The sequence below is a fragment of the Dendropsophus ebraccatus genome, chromosome 12 (assembly GCF_027789765.1).
Source record: "Dendropsophus ebraccatus isolate aDenEbr1 chromosome 12, aDenEbr1.pat, whole genome shotgun sequence".
Taxonomy (NCBI): domain Eukaryota; kingdom Metazoa; phylum Chordata; class Amphibia; order Anura; family Hylidae; genus Dendropsophus; species Dendropsophus ebraccatus.
The window spans coordinates 16,336,103-16,360,067 of record NC_091465.1 but is presented as its reverse complement, the minus strand read 5'-3'; the positions used below and the strand labels follow the sequence as shown (position 1 = coordinate 16,360,067).

The 23,965-nt window shown below is 46.6% G+C and overlaps 1 protein-coding gene across 2 annotated transcripts; it reads left to right on the top strand.

Moving 5' to 3' along the window:
* The first annotated feature begins 2,655 nt into the window (after positions 1-2,655).
* ETS1 (ETS proto-oncogene 1, transcription factor) lies at positions 2,656-23,683 on the top strand. 2 transcript variants are annotated; one of them, XM_069947794.1, is made up of 8 exons: positions 2,656-2,789; positions 14,464-14,583; positions 14,862-15,062; positions 15,617-15,691; positions 16,371-16,619; positions 17,567-17,827; positions 21,975-22,093; positions 22,575-23,683. In XM_069947794.1, exons 1-8 carry the CDS (start codon positions 2,708-2,710, stop codon positions 22,788-22,790), a joined length of 1,323 nt encoding a protein of 440 aa, XP_069803895.1. In that variant the 5' UTR covers positions 2,656-2,707; the 3' UTR covers positions 22,791-23,683. The 2 variants fall into 2 exon arrangements, with proteins under 2 accessions (XP_069803895.1, XP_069803894.1); XM_069947793.1 differs by having other exon boundaries at positions 15,614-15,691.
* Positions 23,684-23,965: the final 282 nt, after the last annotated feature.

Here is a 23,965-nt window from a genome sequence, read left to right as displayed (position 1 = left end):
GCCAGCCCTCCCCCATAGTCTCTTTTATATAGTAGCCAGCCCTCCCCATAGTCTCATATAGTAGCCAGCCCTTCCCCATAGTCTCTTATATAGTAGCCAGCCCTCCCCATAGTCTCATATAGTAGCCAGCCCTCCCCAATAGTCTCTTATATAGTAGCCAGCCCTCCCCATAGTCTCATATAGTAGCCAGCCCTCCCCCATAGTCTCTTATATAGTAGCCAGCCCTCCCCCATAGTCTCTTATATAGTAGCCAGCCCTCCCCCATAGTCTCTTATATAGTAGCCAGCCCTCCCCAATAGTCTCTTATATAGTAGCCAGCCCTCCCCAATAGTCTCTTATATAGTAGCCAGCCCCCCCCATAGTCTCTTATATAGTAGCCAGCCCTTCCCAATAGTCTCTTATATAGTAGCCAGCCCTCCCCCATAGTCTCTTATATAGTAGCCAGCCCTCCCCTGTAGTCTCATATAGTAGCCAGCCCTCCCCCATAGTCTCTTATATAGTAGCCAGCCCTCCCCCATAGTCTCTTATATAGTAGCCAGCCCTCCCCATAGTCTCATATAGTAGCCAGCCCTCCCCCATAGTCTCTTATATAGTAGCCAGCCCTCCCCCATAGTCTCTTATATAGTAGCCAGCCCTCCCCATAGTCTCATATAGTAGCCAGCCCTTCCCTATAGTCTCTTATAAAGTAGCCATGGCGGGCCAGATGTAATTAAAACTCTGAATTGCCTGGCGGGACAGAGTTTGACATGACTGTTCTGACTGTACTGTATAGTTTGTTATTATATGGAGTGTTAGGGATGACTATTATGATATGGAGAGTTATATTATACAGGGTAGGTGGGGACTATTATATGGAGTATTATATTATACAGTGTAGGGGTGACTATTGTTATATTTTACAGGGTAGGGGGTGACTATTGTTATACAGGGTAGGTGGTGACTATTATATTATACAGGGTAGGGGGTGACTATTATACAGGGTAGGGGGTGACTATTATATTATACAGGGTAGGTGGTGACTATTGATATATTATACAGGGTAGGTGGTGACTATTATATTATACAGGGTAGGGGGTGACTATTATACAGGGTAGGGGGTGACTATTATATTATACAGGGTAGGGGGTGACTATTATATTATACAGTGTAGGGGTGACTATTATATTATACAGGGTAGGGGGTGACTATTATATTATACAGGGTAGGGGGTGACTATTATATTATACAGGGTAGGTGGTGACTATTGATATAATAGTCACCCCCTACCCTGTATAATATATCAATAGTCACCACCTACCCTGTATAATATAATAGTCACCCCCTACCCTGTATAATATAATAGTCACCCCCTACCCTGTATAATAGTCACCCCCTACCCTGTATAATATAATAGTCACCACCTACCCTGTATAATATATCAATAGTCACCACCTACCCTGTATAATATAATAGTCACCCCCTACCCTGTATAATAGTCACCCCCTACCCTGTATAATATAATAGTCACCACCTACCCTGTATAACAATAGTCTGAAAAATATTATACCCTGTAAAATATAACAATAGTCACCCCTACACTGTATAATATAATAGTCACCCCTACACTGTATAATATAATACTCCATTTAATAGTCCCCACCTACCCTGTATAATATAATAGTCACCCCCTACCCTGTATAATATAATAGTCACCCCCTACCCTGTATAATATATTATACAGGGTAGGGGGTGACTATTATATTATACAGGGTAGGTGGTGACTATTGATATATTATACAGGGTAGGGGGTGACTATTATATTATACAGGGTAGGGGGTGACTATTGATATATTATACTGGGTAGGGGGTGACTATTGATATATTATACAGGGTAGGGGGTGACTATTATATTATACAGGGTAGGGGGTGACTATTATATTATACAGGGTAGGGGGTGACTATTATATTATACAGGGTAGGGGGTGACTATTGTTATACTGGGTAGGGGGTGACTATTATATTATACAGGGTAGGGGGTGACTATTATATTATACAGGGTAGGGGGTGACTATTGTTATACAGGGTAGGGGGTGACTATGTGATATATTATACAGGGTAGGGGGTGACTATTATATTATACAGGGTAGGGGGTGACTATTGATATATTATACTGGGTAGGGGGTGACTATTGATATATTATACAGGGTAGGGGGTGACTATTATATTATACAGGGTAGGGGGTGACTATTATATTATACAGGGTAGGGGGTGACTATTGTTATACTGGGTAGGGGGTGACTATTGATATATTATACAGGGTAGGGGGTGACTATGTGATATATTATACAGGGTAGGGGGTGACTATTGATATATTATACAGGGTAGGGGGTGACTATGTGATATATTATACAGGGTAGGGGGTGACTATTGATATATTATACAGGGTAGGGGGTGACTATTGTTATACAGGGTAGGGGGTGACTATGTGATACTATGTTATTACATGGAACGTTACACACTGTTACAGTCCTGTACGGGAGAAGTTTTGTGGGCGGTCTCGTGCTGCCCGCGCTCTCCCATTGGTCCGCGCAGTGTCCGCCCCGCCCCGGTGTCAGGCTCCGCCCCGCCCTCTCTCCGCCCGGCTCTCCCTCTCTCTCTCTCTCGGGCGGGACGGAGCTCAGAAGAGCGGATCACAATAGAGAGACGGGCGGGCGCACATACCGGAGCCATGAAAGCGGCGCTAGACATCAAGCCCACCCTGACCATCATCAAGACCGAGAAGCCGGAGTATGAGTCCTACTCCTGTGCCGGTGAGTGACGCCGTGCCCCCGGGCGGGCCCCCCATAGTGCCCGACATCAGTGACCCCGCACTGCCCGACATCAGTGACCCCGCACTGCCCGACATCAGTGACCCCGCACTGTCCTCATGATGCCATCACTGCCCATAGTTAACCCAGTATTGCCCTGATGTTACTACCACTGAGCACCAGTAACCCTTTACTTTCCTGATGTTACCACCACTGGGCACCAGTAACCCTTTACTATCCTGATGTTACCACCACTGGGCACCAGTAACCCTTTACTACCCTGATGTTACCACCACTGGGCACCAGTAACCCTTTACTATCCTGATGTTACCACCACTGGGCACCAGTAACCCTTTACTATCCTGATGTTACCACCACTGGGCACCAGTAACCCTTTACTATCCTGATGTTACCACCACTGGGCACCAGTAACCCTTTACCACACTGATGTTACCACCACTGGGCACCAGTAACCCTTTATTACCCTGATGTTACCACCACTGGGCACCAGTAACCCTTTACTATCCTGATGTTACCACCACTGGGCACCAGTAACCCTTTACTACCCTGATGTTACCACCACTGGTCACCAGTAACCCTTTACCACACTGATGTTACCACCACTGGGCATCATAAGCCCATTACTGCCCATATGGTGCCACAATCTGACATTGTTAACTCATTACTGCACTGACGATATCCTGGTCCATTGATGGGCAGTTCAGGGGCCGGGCACCCCCCGCCTGGGCTCCGCCATTGAGGGCTGTGCAGTAATTGGATGTAATGAATGTGGTTCCAGCTGCTGCTGACCTGCGGGCGGGGGGGGGAGCCGGGTCATGAATCTCAGGCAGCAGATAAGGAGATTACAGTAATCTGATTAGTTCTCTCTGATCGGCTGAATGTTACAAGTCATGGATACACCAGGCCCTGGAGTCACTGATGGCTGCAGCTGCTGCCACACCTCTTAGGCACAGATTCTTATGTATGTGAGACCAGTCCTGGTTAGAAACATGGTGGCCATTGCAGCACTCAGTAGTAGAGTCCTGGCTCCAGCGTCAGCTGCTCTGGGATGGATGGGGACTGATCTCTTGGGCCTCTCCTCATTCCTTCTGACTTTTCACATTATTCTCCATCTCAGTGTTTTCCAACCTGTTACCAAACTACAACTTCAGGATTCAGCCGCCAGGGCATGCTGAGAGTAGTAGTGTTGCAGCAGCAGCAGCTATAGAGCAACAGATTAGGGAGTGATACTTTATTCATTGATAAATTCTGAAGACATGAACCTAGATCAGGGGGAGGAGGGAACCTTGGCTCTCCAGCTGTTGCAGAACTACAACTCCCATCATGCTAAAGCTTTGGCTGTCCAGGCATGATGGGACTTGTAGTTTTGCAACAGCTGGAGAGCCAAGGTTCCCTACCCCTGCTCTAGATAGATGGATGGATTTATGGGTGAGCCATCGCCGCCCTTGTGTTTGGGGCTGTCACCTGTCTCTATCCCTCCAGAGTCTATGTGACATTAGAGGAGTGAGGATCTGCAGCTCTTCTCTCCATAGGTGTCAGTATATTATGGAATCTCTTAGCATTATATGAATTCTGTGCACTGATTGTTTCTATGACTTTTTACACCTCACAGACGTTACATTGTAGCCGGCACTGAAAATCAGCGTCATTTGAATTTAGTCTTTTGTCCATATGGCGGGGGCTGGGGAGGTGTAAACAGTCTGCAGATCAGAGCTGGTCAGGGCCTCGCCCGTCCGCCTGGTCTGTGGTCCTGGGACAGATAAGACGTGATGACAGGGCTCATTGCTTCTCTTTGTCTTCATTACAAGTCAGATTGAGTGCCAGATAATTTGACCCCCCTTCAAACCAATACTGAATACAGTATAAACTCCTCAGGAGGATCTGATTGTCTGGTGTCAGGGCTGTGGCCCTATTTATAGAACTTGGACATTATCAGTCTGAGGCAGGATATGGTGACCTGCGCCAATGTCAGGAGTCATCTAGGAGGACAACTCTGGTCTACAGACCACAAGCACTTGTATGGATGATGAAGGGATTGTGATTGTCCAGCTGTAGTATGGATGATGTAGGGATTGTGATTGTCCGTTCTTAGAGCTGTAGTATGGATGATGTAGGGGTTGTGATTGTCCAGTCTTGGAGCTGTAGTATGGGTGATGTAGGGATTGTGATTGTCCGTTCTTAGAGCTGTAGTATGGATGATGTAGGGATTGTGATTGTCCGTTCTTAGAGCTGTAGTATGGATGATATAGGGATTGTGATTGTCCAGTCTTGGAGCTGTAGTATGGATGATGTAGGGATTGTGATTGTCCGTTCTTAGAGCTGTAGTATGGATGATGTAGGGGCTGTGATTGTCCAGTCTTGGAGCTGTAGTATGGATGATGTGGGGATTATGATTTTCCAATCTTGGAGCTGTAGTATGGATGATGTAGGGGCTGTGATTTTCCAGTCTTGGGGCTGTAGTATGGATGATGTAGGGGCTGTGATTTTCCAGTCTTGTGGCTGTAGTATGGATGATGTAGGGGCTGTGATTGTCCAGTCTTGGGGCTGTAGTATGGATGATGTAGGGGCTGTGATTGTCCAGTCTTGGGGCTGTAGTATGGATGATGTAGGGGCTGTGATTGTCCAGTCTTGGGGCTGTAGTATGGATGATGTAGGGGCTGTGATTTTCCAGTCTTGTGGCTGTAGTATGGATGATGTAGGGGCTGTGATTGTCCAGTCTTGGGGCTGTAGTATGGATGATGTAGGGGCTGTGATTTTCCAGTCTTGTGGCTGTAGTATGGATGATGTAGGGGCTGTGATTGTCCAGTCTTGGGGCTGTAGTATGGATGATGTAGGGGCTGTGATTTTCCAGTCTTGTGGCTGTAGTATGGATGATATAGGGGCTGTGATTTTCCAGTCTTTGGGCTGTAGTATGGATGATGTAGGGGCTGTGATTGTCCAGTCTGGGGCTGTAGTATGGATGATGTAGGGGCTGTGATTGTCCAGTCTTGGGGCTGTAGTATGGATGATGTAGGGGCTGTGATTGTCCAGTTGTAGTATGGATGATGTAGGGATTGTGGCCCTTCAGAGGTCTCACTATTTATTACCGGTTGTAGATATTCCGGTCTATGTCTAGTATAAGCCCCTCATTCATGCTGATCTGTCTGTGCGGCTGGAGCAGATGATGATTGGGAAACACTGGGCACATTTCTCTGTACTGGAATCTAGGAATCCGATGACGTCATCACTATCTTCCCGATCAGGGATTGCTCAACGCCGCACGTCTCTGGGGTCAGGACAGCGACCTCCGTACATGTGCTGGGTATGTGTGTAATAAGCCCCTGCTTGTGGATGGCTAACAATGGAAAACAACAAATGTCAGTATACATAGGTATATTTCTGGTATATTGTGTGTGTATATGTATGTATATGTATATATATATATATGTATATATATATATATGTATATAATATACACACACACAAATATTTTAGTTTCTGAGCAGAACCATCCAGTCCGTGTTATATATGCTAGGATCCCCCTCTCTCACACACCCTACATGTTGTCTCTGTGGGCAGGAGTGGCCTCAGTAAGTATTTGCTGTCTATTGTAGAGTCCATGAGACAGCGACCACCTTGTAACAATTTGCACAGTGTAATATAGTTAACACATTCCCCTAAATGACTCTCCTAGTTGACATGACTAAGTCTTCATGCATGGGGTCTTAAAACCTGCTTTGTGTCTCTTCCCCGAATCCTGGTTCATCTCTTTTACTCAGTGCAATAAAGTGCACTCAGCCAGTATAAAGGGCTCTGAGAGTCTTTGTGTGGGTGTTTGATCGGGGTTATTGGGCTGAGACTCAGAAGAGTCCCGGCACGCAGGCTCTACATGGTCAGGGTGAGGGGACAGGAGCCGGCCCTGCTGCGGTTTTACACCTCTTGTCAGAACTCTGTCAGTGACAGAAGTGCGCTCCACACCGTCCTCATCATGCTGGTAAGAGGAGTGCTCCACCTTATACCACCACCCAACTCACGGCCAAAGGGGACAGCCTGGCTCCCAGCTGTTATATATGTGACCTATATCTATAAACATCAAGGCTGGTGGACAGACCACTGATACTGACACTTGGAGTCTCCAAGAGAAAAGATTGGAGGTTACTGTTTTTTTTTTTTTTTTTGGCTTATTCATTACTAATGACATGTTACAGTCATATTTTGATGCCTGAATGATCCATGGTTTAAAGCGCTGGCACAGCTTTGTATTTTTAGAAACCATGTACCAAGAATGCAGTGATTATGTTTCCATAGACTGCACCAAACTGGTCCATAGGTCATGTCTGGTATATCAACACAGCCCTTCTAATTCTGAGCTGCAATACCAGACACGACCTATGGAGAAGTGTGGTGCTTTTACTGGAAGAATAATACCATGTTCTAGAAAACCCCATTATAAAGCAATTGTCTATAGTACATGGTCACTAGAGATGAGCGGAGCTGGAGCACACTTGAGTCCAATGGTTCAGCATTTTATTACCGGTGACTGAAACAAGTCTCTTTTTTTAATCTTAGGCATCATTCACACTTTTGTATAAAAAATATACATCCAATATGAACATGTAGTTACAATTACCACATCCATATTCCAGCAACATCAAAACTGCATAAAAAACTGTATGTATGATTTATGCAAACATTGTAGATTATGCAGTTTCCATCCAGCCGACTTGTGTAGAAATTGAATCTGTCAGAACATAAGTATTAAAAGAAGCGTCAAATACATTAAAACACACACAGACATATATGTATAATGTGGATCTGTAATAAGTGTGAAGGAGTCCTTACTATAAAGCTCGTGCCTTCTTAGTTGCCCCCTCCCAGGTGTTTGTTGTGGACCCCATTACACGTGTGACGTCTGACATGTCAGGTGCCCTGTGTGGTGTGTGAGCAGGGAGGCCCTCAGTTCCAGTATATGTAGAAAGGGTTAATGCTGCGTTTACACGGAACGATCATGCGAATTTGCACGATAATAAATTCGAATAATAATCGTACATGTAAACGCAGCGAACGATCAAGCGACGAGCGAGAAATTGTTCATTTTGATTTTTGAACATGTTCTCAAATCGTCGTTGGTCGTTCGCAAAAAATTTGCAGATTGTTCTGTGTAAACATTCGTTCACCGATTTAACCAATGTGTGAGATAGGCTTAAGTGATCGCAAAACGATTTTTCTGTCTGATATATCGTTCCGTCTAAACGCTGACGCATTATTAAAAAAATTGTTACTTCGAAATTGTTAATCGTACGATTATCGCTACGTGTAAACCCAGCATTAGGCTCTGATGTGTGGAGCACATGGAGGACTGCTTCTCGGTTTTAACCCTGTGTATCCTGGTGCAGAAGAGGAGATGCTACATGGTCAGTCAGGAGAGGATGGTAGTGTGAATTAGGAATCGGGGAGGATGGCTGCCTCATAATAGGAGCTGCGTACTCAATATTTATGGGCAGTTTCTGTTGATACAATAGCCAGGTGACTACCATAGCCAGATCACTATAATAGCCAGGTGACTACCATAGCCAGATCACTATAATAGCCAGGTTACTACCACAGCCAGATCACTATAATAGCCAGGCGACTACCACAGCCAGATCACTATAATAGCCAGGTGACTAACATAGCCAGATCACTATAATAGCCAGGTTACTACCACAGCCAGATCACTATAATAGCCAGGTGACTACCACAGCCAGATCACTATAATAGCCAGTTGACTACCACAGCCAGATCACTATAACAGCCAGGTGACTACCATAGCCAGATCAATATAATAGCCAGGTTACTACCACAACCAGATCAATATAATAGCCAGGTTACTACCACAGCCAGATCACTATAATAGCCAGGTGACTACCACAGCCAGATCACTATAACAGCCAGGTGACTACCATAGCCAGATCAATATAATAGCCAGGTTACTACCACAACCAGATCAATATAATAGCCAGGTTACTACCACAACCAGATCAATATAATAGCCAGGTTACTACCACAACCAGATCAATATAATAGCCAGGTGACTACCATAGCCAGATCAATATAATAGCCAGGTGACTACCACTGCCAGATCACTATAATAGTTCTGCACTGTTGTTCAGTGGTGTCGTCCCCCTCTTTCCTTGTAACCAAGCAGTATGGAGTCTCTGCCTCTCTCCACTTGCTCCAGTGTTCAGGACCTTTGTGTGGACCACAGTCCTTATGGTCAGATGTGGAGGTAAATGACCAGAGAACCCCCCAATAGTCACAGGCCCCGCACATATATTCCACATCTTTATGGCCGAGTTTGAGGCCCAGCGAGTCCTGTGTGATGGCGGCCGGGCCTGTCAGCGAGGGGCTGCACATATTCTGGTTTGTTTGGAATTTTTCCCACATGTCTGGGTGATGGGATGTTGTGATAATGGCGTCCTGACATCTTGTGAGCGTGAGGTGGGGCAGACATTCAGCCCCTATCTGGGGGGGTGAGAAGATTTACCCTGGTTCCCTGAGGGAGCTGCACAACAAGACTGTGAGAAGAAATTCCTGTAAGGGGGCCGCTCTTATGACTGAAATGACTTCCATATGAAAGGGGGCACCGCTGGGGGTGTGAGAAATTTGTCCTTGGGAGTGGAATCAGTGGGTGCTGCAATCTGCCTCCTCTGAAGCCACATGTGAGAGGGGAGCCAGCAAGACCCTTTAACCCTTTCTTCAGCTGCTCCGGCGCAGCTATGTGCTTCTTTCCAATCTGGTTCCCACATTACGAGGGTGTAAATGTCATGTGTGCCGTGCGTGAGGACTGCCGGCTGGGAGGGGGTTAATGGGGTAGTGTGGGAATATTTGGGAAGTACAGTCAATCTGGCTGCAGAAGAGGGAGCAGTGACTGAGCTCCCATGAACGCTGTGACGACAGACTGGTGGTCTCACGTTACATGGGTATGACTCAATCATAGGAGGTGGGGAGAGCGGAAATTAACCCTGACACATCTGGATAGACCAACGGCGCTCACAACATATCTTATGTGCAGACTCCCGGTGACTCTGAGACTCCAGACTCTCACTGTGAGACCCAGGGCCCCTATTATTACTACATGTTACTGTCTACCTGATAAGAATGGTGTTTGTGTATCCCGCCGGAGTAAAGATTCAACACTCATTGCAGTATATGGCATTGGTTTTATATAGTTTTCGTTTTATGTTAGATCTCTCTTCTCATCCCTTATGTTCATGCGTTGAGTAGCGGCCCACCTTCCTGTATATAGAGGCAGGTTCTTTCATAGCTGTGTGGTAGGCAAGGCCCGGCCTAATGGAGGGATATGTGACCGCTCGGCGCTGAGCCGGGGATTAGGTTGGGTACATGGAGTCCACGTGTGCCGCTTGTAACAATGTCTTACCCATTGTGTGTTATCTGAAGTGCTTCCTCGCATCAAGTGGCGGCTTTTCTTTGTGCGAGGCCCTGACTACTGTGATAATCCCCAATAATCTCCTCTAATCCCATGTGAGCTTCGTGAGAGGAGCCCACCAGCCGAGGCGGGCCTGGAATATGAGCCGTGGGCCCGTGTTAGTCACAGTGCGGTGACATAGGAGAAGCGGCAGTCAATGATACACAGTACAATGACCCTTCATTGACCATTGTGGAGCAGAGGAGGGGGGGGGGGCACTCACTTTACAATGGCGCCAGTATTATATATTTACAAGAGCTGGGTTATGATGTGATCCTGGTACCACAGCTCAGTGGATCATTTAGGGCAGGGTTGTCAAACTCACGGCATGATTGGAATTGTAGCTTTGCAACAAGGCAGATTCTACACACAGATTAAAAATCTGCTCGATAACCAAGCCCCATGGAATTTAATGGGGGAATCTGCAATCGTGTGCGATTCTGCTTCAGGAATTAGGGTGCGTCTACACTGAGGAATCCGCACAGAGACGTTCCCGCGGATTCTACCGCTTATTCCCATTTGCATCTACGCCCATCCCATAGACTCCTTGCTATGGTCAGATGGATTCCGCCGTCTGGACTTGTATAGTCTTTGGGCAGACTGTGGAATCCACCTGACCATAGCATGGAGCCTTTTGGACGGGCATAGATGCAAGCGGGGGCGAGCGTCGGAATCCGCTGCAACTTCTCTGCCCGGTATCCTCAGTGTCAACACATGCTTAACATGTAAATTCTTGACAGGGATTCGAGGTGGATTTACGCCATTGAAATTCAAATTCACTCCGATCAGAATTTTGATGTATGTTTTGCCTGTTTACTCCAGCGCTCCAGCTGTTGCACAACTACAATTCCCATCATGCCTGGAGAGCTGAAGGTTCCCTATTCCTGGTTTACTCAGTGTGAACATACCCTTAGGCTATTTTCACATCACGTTGCATATGTGTATCAGTGCTTTCTCTTTCACAGGGAGCCATGCAGCTGTCAGTTTTGCACTGATGTAACAGCATTACTTTTCACTGACAGCAAGCAGAGATCCTATAAATGGTGTGAATATGAAACTGAGAGTAAGGTAGAAAATTACAAACCTTTTCATTATGCAATAACTGGAAATCCCCATCCACAGAAGAGCGGAGAGAGCGGCCCGGGGCTTGTCAGATACATTCTTACTATGCGACATGTGTAGTGCTGCATAGGCCAGTAAAATCCTCACTCTATATGGATATGCAATAGATCATGTCACAAAGATGAGCAACATTTACCTAGTCCTGCTGCCTTGCAGTGGTCACCATGGTCAGGGACGTGAAGAGGTTGGTTGGTGGACAAGGAGCCGCCACTCACACTGCTGATCTCCTATGTCTATATGGTTTATAGCAGGGGTAGGGAACCTTTGGCTCTCCAGCTGTTGCAAAACTACAATTCCCATCATGCCTGGACAGCCAAAGTTTTAGCTTGATGGGAGTTGTAGTTTTGCAACAGCTGGAGGGCCGAAGATTCCCCATCTCTGGTTTATAGGGTGGTAGAATCCCATCCCCTGCAGTCAGGTTGCTCAGATCTTTATTACCCTGTGCACAATGCTGGGTCGGTGTCCTGGAGCCTCCTCTAAAACGCTTTAAAGGCTAAGTAAGGACAAAGGAAGATTCCTGGAGCAGCTCGCAGGGCCACATTCATGCTGCTGAAATGCAGCCCCTGGAGGCGTCACAGACGCTGAGTCACTGAGATCCTGAGCGGCTACTATGAGCCAGGGATGGGCTGACCCATAAGACAGGTGAATACTCCCAGCCAGTTTTGGAAGGAAGGTATCATGGGAGTTGTAGTTTCACCCAGGTTGGAGATTAGTTGCAGTGTCTCCAGTTGTGGGTGATACGACCCATGTAAAGTATTGATTAGTAACACTACACCAGAGCGTGCACCATATCTGATGTCCATCATTTAACCAGAATCTGTGAGCATTCTGCTTAATAAACCATCTCCTGTGTTCTTTACAGATGTCCAGTGTAATATACTGTTCATACATGGAAGGATGGGGGGTTCTTTCCTCCTTTTTTCTGGAAGACATCCTAAGTTGTTGTTTGCATTATAAGCCACACACTGGATATCCAGCCAAGTCTCCCTGTACTCTGAAGGGGCAGCCATCTGCAATGATGGGGGCGATTGTCCTTTATTAAAGGGGTTATCCAGTAATACAGAAACATGGCCACTTTTGCCCCAAACTTGTCTCCAGATTGGGTGGGGTTTGAAACTCTGTTCCATTGAAGTAAATGGAGCTGGAGACAAGAGTGGGGCAAAAGTGGCCATGTTTTTGTAGCGCTGGATAACCCCTTTAAGGTAGGCCCAGCTCATGCACATCCGGGGCTTTTTGTCACTGTGCAATGTCACCAGCTGATTTCTATTGTTCTAGTTATACATGTAGATAATCATTGACTGGTTCATTGCTCTCACACGGCCTGGACAATAATCTGACTGTCAGGACGCTACGTTGGGAGTCAGTGTAGATTAATACACCCCCATAAACATGGAGCCTGGATAAACCCTGCCGTATGTGAATGCACTAGAGATGGGGGGGCTCTTCTGCTGGGTGGGGGGCTGTGTACTTGGCACAGCCCGGGGCGTCAGGATATGCAGCTACAGCTTTGGCTCTGAGATTTGGCAACTTATTTGTTCCTAGAGGTAAATCTGGGTTTGTCATGTTCTGTGTAGAAGCGCTCGACATTTGGCAGCCGGGAGCGCTGTATGACACAGCAAACTGTTCCTGGAAGGAGTCTCCATTATTATTATTATTAGAAGCATCACCGAGGCCGCGATACCATCTCTTCATAAAACGTTCTCACATGGTGCGCCAGACGATGTGATCAGTGACCCGGTGGGATGGGGTGAAGCTGTGAGCGCTACAGGCCGTTCTGTTATGTGGGGTACAAAGCCTTCTCATCTACCATTAAAGGGGCCAGTCCTCTATAATAAATATTAGACAACACAGTAATAGGATTTGGGTTTTAATTCCTCATTTCTAAGATTTCTTCTCGCTGTCAGAGAATAGAAACATTTTTATGTAAAGCCAAAGGCTGAAAATCTGTACAGCGCTTATAACTCACACAGCTGAGGGTTTGTTACAAACTGCTCTGTCTAGACCAGGGGTGGGGAACCTTTTCCATGTCGAGGGCCGGTCGGGCATTAATAAAATCATTTGAGGGCCGCATACCGTGCGCGGCAGTTAGTAGCGTGGGTTTGCAGCACCCAGGACAAGGCAAAGTATTGTTCCCCTAGTGCCCCTGCTATTGTAGTTAACCCCCAGTGATGCCCCTTGTAGTCTACTTAACCCCCAAGTCATGTCCCTGGTAGCCTAGTTAACCCCCATCAGGCATGTCCCTGGTAGCCTAGTTATTCCCCCCCCATCAGTCATGTCTCTGGTAGCCTAGTTGTCCCCCCATCAGTCATGTCCCTGGTAGCCTAGTTGTCCCCCCATCAGTCATGTCCCTGGTAGCCTAGTTGTCCCCCCATCAGTCATGTCCCTGGTAGCCTAGTTGTCCCCCCCCCATCAGTCATGTCCCTGGTAGCCTAGTTGTCCCCCCCCCATCAGTCATGTCCCTGGTAGCCTAGTTGTCCCCCCCCCATCAGTCATGTCCCTGGTAGCCTAGTTGTCCCCCCCCCATCAGTCATGTCCCTGGGATCCTAGTTAACCCCCAAATAAAAAAATAAACATCCCACTCACCTTACCTCCGCTCCCACGCAGTCCAGGTCCTCTTCTCTCCCAGGTCCTCTGTGCCGGTCTTCTCCTGCAGGCGGCGCGCGATGAAATGACGTCATCGCGCGCGGCCCGCAGGAGACTGAAGACACGCGCCGCTCTGCTGGGGAAGGAGCCGGCACAGACAGCATCCTCCGGTGTCCGCCAGCTGTCACAGACACCGGAGGATGCGGTGTATGCCGGCTTCTTCCCCAGCAGAGCGGCGAGCATCACAGGGGAGCTGCGGGCCGCGGGCCGCATCGGGAGGTCTCAGGGGCCTGATGCGGCCCGCGGGCCGGAGGTTCCCCACCCCTGGTCTAGACTAATATACTTTACCTGCACTGACAATATAGTATCAGGTTTTAAGTGGCAGGGATAGTATGTTTTAGCCGATATTGTAGCCGGCTTTGGTGTAAGAGACGAGTGATAAATGTGACATAGGGAACAAATGATATTGAATATCCCTGATGTCTTCTTTTGTCTCTATTGCAGACATGGAGTGCGCGGACGTGCCTCTCCTGACACCCAGCAGTAAGGAGATGATGTCTCAGGCTCTCCGGGCCACCTTCAGCGGCTTCTCCAAGGAGCAGCAACGCCTTGGCATTCCTATAGGTGAGACTTCTAAAGGATTTTATATTATAGATAAGTGTGTTACATATAGTGTGTTTTCTGGGCTGAAATGATTGGTGGCTGAACAGTTCTGAAGAGCCATGGTACCCTTACTATACAGGGAACAGGGCTGGAAGCATAGTGGATGGGCCATTAATTGTTCCAGCCTATACAGGGGGTGCAGTCAGATCAGATTAATAGAAGAGATTCTGGAGTATGATTTAATGCCGTTCATTGTATACAGCTGTATATAAATACTGTTACTGCTGTCCTTCCACCAGATCCTCGAGAATGGACGGACGCTCACGTCAGGGACTGGGTGTCGTGGGCAGTGAACGAGTTCACCTTGAAGGGTGTAGACTTCCAGAAGTTTCACCTGAGCGGGGCTGCGCTGTGCGCTCTTGGCAAGGATTGTTTCCTGGAATTGGCACCAGATTTTGTAGGAGACATCTTATGGGAACACTTAGAAATCTTACAGAAAGGTAATGTATATGCGTTGTCATGTGTGGGGCATCTTATCCTCTATGACTGATTCTCTTGTGCTTTTATTAAACAGAGAATCTAAAGTTCACAATCTAATGAAATAAAAACTCTGAGGCTGTGTTCACACACTTAGGATTTACATTGCAGTTATGGGAAACAAAGCCAGGAACAGATGATAAATGTATACACAAGTATACAGTGAAATGTGTTAGAAAAACCGTGTTTCACATGCAAAAAAAGGAATTGTATTTCGTGTTTTTTGCTAATAATGATGCAACATTGTAACAATTAGCATAGTCTGCCGGTAATCGCCCCAGGAAATACACTGACCACTCTTGTTTTAATGGTTTAGTCTGTTTATATGTTAGGCAATAAAAAATGCATCAAAAACCATATCAACTGCATCAGGAGAACATGGCCTCATATAATCCGGTCCACAACCCTGCAAATGTAATGATGGTGGTGAGGTTGTATTTTACTGCATCCTTCCATAGCTCTCAATAATTAATTTTTTTTTTCTTTTTATCTTCTTTTTCACCATTTGGCCCAGAAGATTCCAAACTGTACCAAACCAGTGAGCTGGCTCCAGCGTACCCCGAGTCCAGATATACCTCTGACTACTTCATCAGTGAGTATTACACAAGTCCAACTGAAAGTTACAGGATTGCTCACATGGGGCCATGTTAGTTGCTGCAGTCAGAAGTCACCTGCTACAGACTTCGCAGCTTGAAGAAAGTTGTGTAACTTTACATGTATCTCTTGCTGTGTGGTATTGAGCACCGTAGGTTTGCATGTATTCTGAGCACTCACTCCATTCACTTCAGCCACCAAAGTGATGCAGCAGCAACACCCTAGGGCAGGGGTAGGGAAGCTTAGCTTTCTAGCTGTTGCAAAACTACAACTCCGATCATGCCTGGACAGCCAAAGCTTTATCTTTGACTGCCAGGGCATGATGGGAGTTGTAGTTTTGCAGCAGCTGGAGGGCTAAGGGTCCCTACTAGAGATGAGCGAACCTGGAGCATGCTCGAGTCCTTCCGAACCTGATCGTTCGCCATGTGATTAGCGGGGGCTGCTGAAGTTGGATAAAGCTCTAAGGTTGTCTGGAAAACATGATACAGCCAATGACTATATCCATGTTTTCTACATAGCCTTAGGGCTTTATCCAACTTCAGCATCCACCGCTACTCAAATGCCAAATGATCAGGTTTGGATGGACTCGAGCATGCTCCAGGTTCACTCATCTCTATTCCCTACCCCTGACCTCTGTCCTGGGATGTAACTCATATAAGTTATGTCATGTGTTGCAGGTTACGGCATAGAACATCCACAGTGTGTACCACCATCTGAGTTCTCTGAGCCCAGCTTCATTACAGAATCCTACCAGACCCTGCACCCCATCAGCTCAGAGGAGCTCTTGTCCCTGAAATATGAGACTGAATACCCTTCTCCGCTCCTGCGAGACCCCTTACCGCCAGACTCACTCCAGGGAGACTACTTCACTATCAAGCAGGAGGTTGTGTCACCAGATAACATGTGTGTGGGACGGATCAGCCGAGGTAAGATGTGGAGCGGCGTGCAGCGGGATTTTGGGCAGCAATATTACAAACACACATATCTGGGGCTTTGGAGCACTGAGGGTGGGCCTACTGCCCCCCAGAGCACCGATCTGCCCCCTGCCAGCCCGTCCCTCCCAATGAATATCAAAGGAGTGGGCCAGAACGGTACTCATGTGTGTGTGGGGGGGGGGGGGGTCTGATTAGCCTCTGGATATAACTACTAAATACACGGAGATAGCCTTAAGGATGAAGGTTTCCCTTCTGTGCATCCCATCCACAGAAGAGAAATATCAGCAGAAATATCCCTTTAAAGCGTACCTGTCACAGTCTAGACTTGGAAATGTCCCATGCATCAGCCCTATTCTAACTTACTAGGGCATGTGTACAGAATTTCCAGTGTCATCTGCACGTAAATGTTTGGACGTTTGCACTGCTTTAAGACCTGACAACTAGCCGCTTGCGTGCAAAATATAGATCAGCTGCTGAGACCCTAGGTATAGAAAGTGACTCTCACATGACCCTGTGAGCAGATCCTGTCAGCCGCCAGGACAAATTCGATCCAAAAATATTTAATAAATGAGTATTGTGTCAATCCTCCTAGTAATGTATAGTCAGGGTAAGGAATGTTTGCTTAAATCCCTGAGTCCTATAGAACTGAATGAAAAACGTAATGGGGAATAGCTACATAACAAATAGATCTACACAGAAGGTGCGTGCACACAGGACTGTGGGGGATTTATCATTTTCTGCGCCAAGTTTACACATAGCAGGAGATTGAAGGACATTATATGCACAAATGCTCCTTAGCACTGGTGCAGGGACTGATACATTCCCTGTATGGATCTCTTGCAATGTCCATTTTTAAAAAGAGCCTTATGCCTAGACATAATTATCATGGATGTGCAGATTGATGCTTATACTATGATGTCTTCCCTCCCTCCGGACAGGTAAGCTCGGAGGACAGGAGTCCTTTGAAAGCATTGAGAGTCATGACAGCTGTGACCGTCTCACCCAATCCTGGAGCAGTCAGTCTTCCTATAACAGCCTTCAGCGCGTTCCCTCCTACGACAGCTTTGACTCTGAGGACTACCAGCCTGCACTACCCAACCACAAACCTAAAGGAACCTTCAAGGACTATGTGAGAGACCGAGCTGAGCTGAATAAAGACAAGCCGGTCATCCCTGCCGCTGCTCTGGCCGGATACACAGGTAACGTTCTTACATTGTAAGAGTTTTCTGTGCAGTGAGGCAGAGGAAATCCTGTGAGGTGCCAGGGCGTGGGGCTGATACACAGCAACCTGCTTCTTCTGCGTGGTGCTTAAATGCCTGAAATTCCAGCTGCAGCTGGTATGGAAGACATGAACTGGAGGCTGCAAACTGCCTGGTAGTGAGTGGGTGGAGGGGGGCGCCTGACACTCCTCGCTGCAGCTTCTTAAATTGGGTCATGATTTCTGCTTCTGATAATAAACCTGAAGCTGCGCCTGAAACAACATCAAAAGCAGCTTTTAGGTTCTTATTTTTCCGTTATAAGTCACTTTCACACCTTCATGTGTGTGACTGAGGTGATAGTATCTGAGGCGCTGGGACCCTAGTGGAGCTCACTAAGCATAGCTGAGAGGTGTTAGCCATGGAGAACGCGTGATTACAGAATGTCACGAAATATAGCCCCAGACGATGACAGTGTGGGCCTGTGCTATTCTAGGTCATTCGATAAAGCAGGGGTAGGGAACCTTGGCTCTCCAGCTGATGCAAAGCTACAACTCCCATCATGCCTTTAGCTTTGGCTGTCCAGGCATGATGGAAGTTGTAGCTTTGCATCAGCTGGAAAGCCAAGGTTCCCTACCCCTGCAGAGAGAAGTCTGTCATAGCAACTAGATTCCACAATGTGAACCAACATCTGATCAGCTGCTGTGAAGGGCGATGCGGTACTCTTATATTCAGCCATTGTTACATCTACACTGGCAGCTGTTGTCTCCCTGAGAACCATTTCAAGTGATCCTGTTATAGAAGTTTATTGGAGATGAGTTAACCTATTCCACCGGACGATTATCGTTCGCATAATCGTTAACAATTAACGATCTCAAACGACCGCTATAGCGAAAGACCTGAAAACGTTCACTCATTTCCATGGAACGATAATTGTTACTTATGATCGTATTTGCGATAGTTTTTTCTTTGCTATTGCGTTCGTATTTACTGCGAACGACGTCTTATTCAATGCGAACGTTTTGCGAACAAGCAACGACAAAAATAGGTCCAGGTCTTATAAAGCGATCAATGATTTCTCGTTCAGTCGTTAATCGTTAACTGCATTTCAACCGAACGATTATCGTTTAGATTCGAACGATTGAACGATAATCGTCTGGTGGAATAGGGCCCTTACAGTAAGTTCAGGTTTGCTCAGCACTTGACTCCTGGTGGCTGGAGAAGATAGTCATGAAACCCAAACTTACTGTAACTTCGGTCACCTCTAAAGTTTATCTTGAAAATGTGGTGTTCTCAAACTTTTCTATTGTCCTGTATTACTAGTTGCTGTCATTGTAAAAGTGGTCATCTTATGGTCAGATGTTGCTCATCACTAGAGATGATCGAACATCGGGAAATCCTAGGTTCGATCGAACTCGAGCATACCCCAACCTTCCGCATTAGACTGCTGATGCCTTCCCGGTCCGTGGGGAAGTAGGAGAGTGTCCGCGGACCGCCTGGAACTCTGGGATTCAGCCTATTACCTAGAGTATGTTCGAGTTCGATCGAACCTAGGATTCTCCGATGTTCGATCATCTCTACTCATCACTAATATAAGAAACTGTGACTTGTAAATGTATTGTTGTTTTGTAACCATTCACACACCTACCTGTATAACCATGCCTCCCCTATTACTATATTGACAGGGCACCCCTCATTACTGCATTGGCATAGTACCTCTTGTTGCTGTATCGTTGTGCCCTCTCCGCTTGTTTCTGCACAGCCATGGCCCCTTTCTGTAATGCATCACTTGCCACATTCTACCTTTTATTGAGGGGTTGCAGTATTACACGTAGGATGCCCTTATCCACCGTCACATGAGCCGTTCATTATAGACTCTGCAGCAATAAGTGTGGAGCGCCCCGCCCCCCCCCCCCCCCCCCTCTTCCCCAGGGTCTGACCACACAAGTTACCAATCTTTTCCTAAACAATTTCAACAGAGATACACAAACTATACATCCATATACTCTCCCAGGCCACAAATATGTACACAGTGGGGATGAGGATGTAATTCCCGGGCGGCAGCTCTGCAAGTCTTCTCACCAGATGGAGGAGAAGGTTTGGACATTGTGTTTACATAGATCCTGACGCAGGCAATCTGGCTGTGCCTGGGGGTAGGTGGCTTGTATCAGAGGCCGCTGTCCCTGGAACAGTCATTGCAGATGAGAGTGATCAACATTTTTGGGTTTAACCCCCCGATCCCTGAACGACATGGGTTATCTAATGTAGATGGCAGAAGATTATAATACATTCCCAATTAAAATTACAATATGCTGTTAAAACATAGACGACTCAACATGGAGTCCGGGGTAAGAGGCGCCGTAGAAGCGGAAGGATAAGACCGTACGTCGGCCACTTGATATCTAAAGAAATATTTTTCTTATTTAAACAGAAAATGCTCTTGTGAGCCTGGGAACGTTCCTTCCTCCGAGCGCCCCTGGGACTTGCGGTCGCTGGGCTCACAGCTGTGGCCTAAAGGCCTGAGCCAAAAGTGTGCACAGGTCACAATTCATTTCAGTCCCTTCTTAGTGCATTGGCCTCCGCATTGTGAATAATTGTAGATGCAGAATTGTTGCTGTCTCTTCCCCATCTCCAGCCTCTCTATTAAAGCTCGCTGTGTTTAGTGCAGTGATAAGGCAGCCATTATGTAGCTGCAGTCCAGACAGTGTCCTGAGAAGGGGACAGAAGAGGGGTCTGTCTAGTAATGCTTTATTTTTAGAATCAGGGTTCCCTTTCCCCCCCAGTTACAGAATGGGGAGACATTTTTTCCCGGTGAGGCTAGTGCATTCCTATCATGTGACTGAATCGATCAGGCCGCCATGCCCGGCTGTGGTCAGTAACAGAGGCTGCATTGTGCCTAGGGATAGCATGTGAGTCCCATTGACTGTGTGTAGTGTTTGAACCCTTTTCAGGTTAGGGGTCATTGGGTTGTAGCAGGGGACACAAGCACGCTGTTATCAACCAGTGGTTGCTCGGGGACTTTCCAGCCAGTTACCACCACCAGGGCTCAGGAATCCAGGCCCGTCCTCGGAGCAGTCACATGTTTAAGTAATGAAGAGGGGAGATGCTAATGGCCACAAGTCTCAGTAGATGCATTGTTCTGGCCAAATGGAATAGACCGTATCCCTTCAGGGGTAAGGTGTGATGTCACCATGCCGCAGCCGCTCACAATCATGGATTATATGCAGCGTTCAATCCCTTACTTCCAGATGCCTGGAGAAGTTGTCTTTGCCTATGAGGACACTCGGTTGACCTCTGTTCAGCAATAAACATGTTAGGTTCTTCCCTTTGTTTTAACATAGGGAGTCGAGTCACTGACGGTGGTGCTGACATCTTATTTTAATCTCTTGCCCCTCCCCCCCCAACTAAAAAACGCCCAGTTGGCAACTTAGTCATACATTTCTAGTAAGAATAGTGAACGCCACATCAAAGAGTTACAAAAATTGCTGATGCAGAATTGTTAGTTCATGGGCATTATATATATATATATACACGTATATATATAATTATATAATATTTGCTAAAACAGACAAAGGTGGCGACAGGTCTTTTTTAAATAATGCGCTATCCTCTTACTGCACTACGTAGTCACCGGGGCTAGAAGCAGTTGGCTCCATTCACTGTGTGGTGACATTTTGGTACCTTTTGTGCACCAGGTCCAGTCATCACATAGTGAACAGAGACATCTACTATCGGCTCTGTTCACTTGGTAAGGCGCTGATCATTATGTTTTGCCTGGAAAACCCCTTAAGTCCATTCCTTTGGCCGTACAGGCATGATGGGAACTGTAGTTTTGCAACAGCTGGAGGGACGAAGGTTCCGCATCCCTGAAGATGACCAAATTCAATTGTTTCCACCCACAAAAAGCGAACCTTTTTTTTATTTTTTTACATTTCTCCAAAACTGACAACAGAATTGTGTTTGAATTTGATACTTTTGACTGATAAATACTATTAATCATGGCGGGACACAGGTGATGACCACTAGAGGGGCAGGAACAGCCACCACTTCCTGCTGTCACTTCCGGAAATTTGTATTTAGTTTCTAGCTGCTGTTACGTGCCTCTTCGTCAGGTTCACAACATTCATGTCTCCCTATCTCCTTCCTCCAGGCAGTGGACCCATCCAGCTCTGGCAGTTCCTCTTAGAGCTTCTAACAGACAAGTCGTGCCAATCATTTATCAGCTGGACAGGCGATGGCTGGGAGTTCAAACTCTCTGACCCAGATGAGGTAAGTCGCCAAAACTTTAGCATTACATCATGACTAGTGATGAGCCAATTTACCAAACGTTCGGGTACGTCGGAAACTAGCTGCTCAGCATTTGACTCCCAGTAGCTGGGGAAGTTGGATGCCTATGGCTGTATCCATGTTTTCCAGAACTCCCTAGGGCTGCATCCAAAGTCTCCTGGCCCGTGGAGTGCAATGGCGAGCATTTGGGTTCTGGTTTGGCAAGTTCACTCATCATTAATCCTCACTAGGGATGATCAAACAGCGTGAATTTTTAGGGTTTATTCCAACTCGAACCATCGGCTTTTCATTCAAAATCGAAGGATTAGAGTTCGAACGAACCTGAAAATTCTCGCTGTTCCATCATCACTAATCCTGACCTGTGAGGATTTTTAGTAAAGAGATTTTTTTTTTGGGTACACTTCTTCTGGTCAGTCTCCTTTAAGCGTTGCCAGATGGGTCACAACCATCTTCTTTCTTACAGGTTGCCAGACGTTGGGGCAAAAGGAAAAACAAGCCGAAAATGAACTACGAGAAGTTGAGTCGCGGTCTGCGGTATTACTACGACAAGAATATCATTCACAAGACAGCTGGAAAGCGATACGTCTACCGCTTTGTATGTGATTTGCAAAGTCTCCTGGGATATGTGCCGGAAGAGCTTCATGCAATGTTGGATGTGAAGCCGGACTCTGATGAATAAGGACATGGGTGGGGGATGGTGAATATCAAAGACAAACCCTTTGGACCCAAACTCCACCCTCCATGCCCAGAACTGTTTATATAAGTTGGACGCAAAGGATTCTGGGAAGAGGTGGACGCTGACTACGAGACTTGGTTACTGAAGGTCTCAGACAGTCGTTTCTCATTTTAAGGCTAAAATGGAAGAAGAGCAACATGATAGCTTCTATGAGCGAGCAGATTCATTCCAGACATTGTGCCAGTATTTCTCCTCCTATCGGCTGTGGAGGGACAGTGAGCAGCTATAGGTGGAGGAGGGTTCTGTCCAGAAGCGCGGCGCTGCCATACAAGGGGTAGATTTTATATTTAAGTTTTTTATATTTGTTTTTGATCATGAAGCTGAGTGTTTCAGGTTACAGAAACATAACCAATCTTTTCTCAGGACACAATTCATAACTGTAGCGACCAAACGCAGCCCTTCCTCCGCAAAACTCTCGCTCTCTGCTAACTTATGCCTTCTTATGCTGAGCCTCTGAGACTAGGGCTGCACCCACATCCTGCCTGCCATCTTGCATATACCCAGATTGTATTTTTATAGAAAAAGAAAAATATATGTATATATTTTATAAAGAAAAAAAAAATTTTTGTAAAAGGTTATTGTACAGCTTTGGTTTTTAAAATGTGCCAAAGAGGGTTAATATGTGTGATCGTGCTAGGACAATCCGGGGTGCAGAAGCTGATAGATGCAGCAAGGACACTGCCAGTCCATAAGGGTTCAGCCCTTACTCAGTCATTCACTGTCTGGACAGCCAGGTCCATGAGATGCGTTGTGTAATGTGGGGAGTACTGGGGTACACTCCACCGGAGGCGACTATCCGAGGTGAATGTGCCGCTCCATCGTGGAACTGCCTCTGCAATGGTTGCAATGGTGTCAGATGGTAGGGGCAGCACAATACATTCCACACAGACTGACAGGCATCAAGGATACTTGAGTTTGTAAATTTTTTTTATTTTTATTATTATACATGAAAAATAAAAATGATAATTTTAAAGCACCAGTTTCTCTTATGACTCCAGGGGATGATGAACACACTCCACGTCCAGACATCCGAATGTTTTTCCCTCCCTACGTTAGATTCTTTAGTCTGTTTGGCCAGAGCGTCGGTGTCGGGATGAGAGTAAACTGGTGCTTTAAAG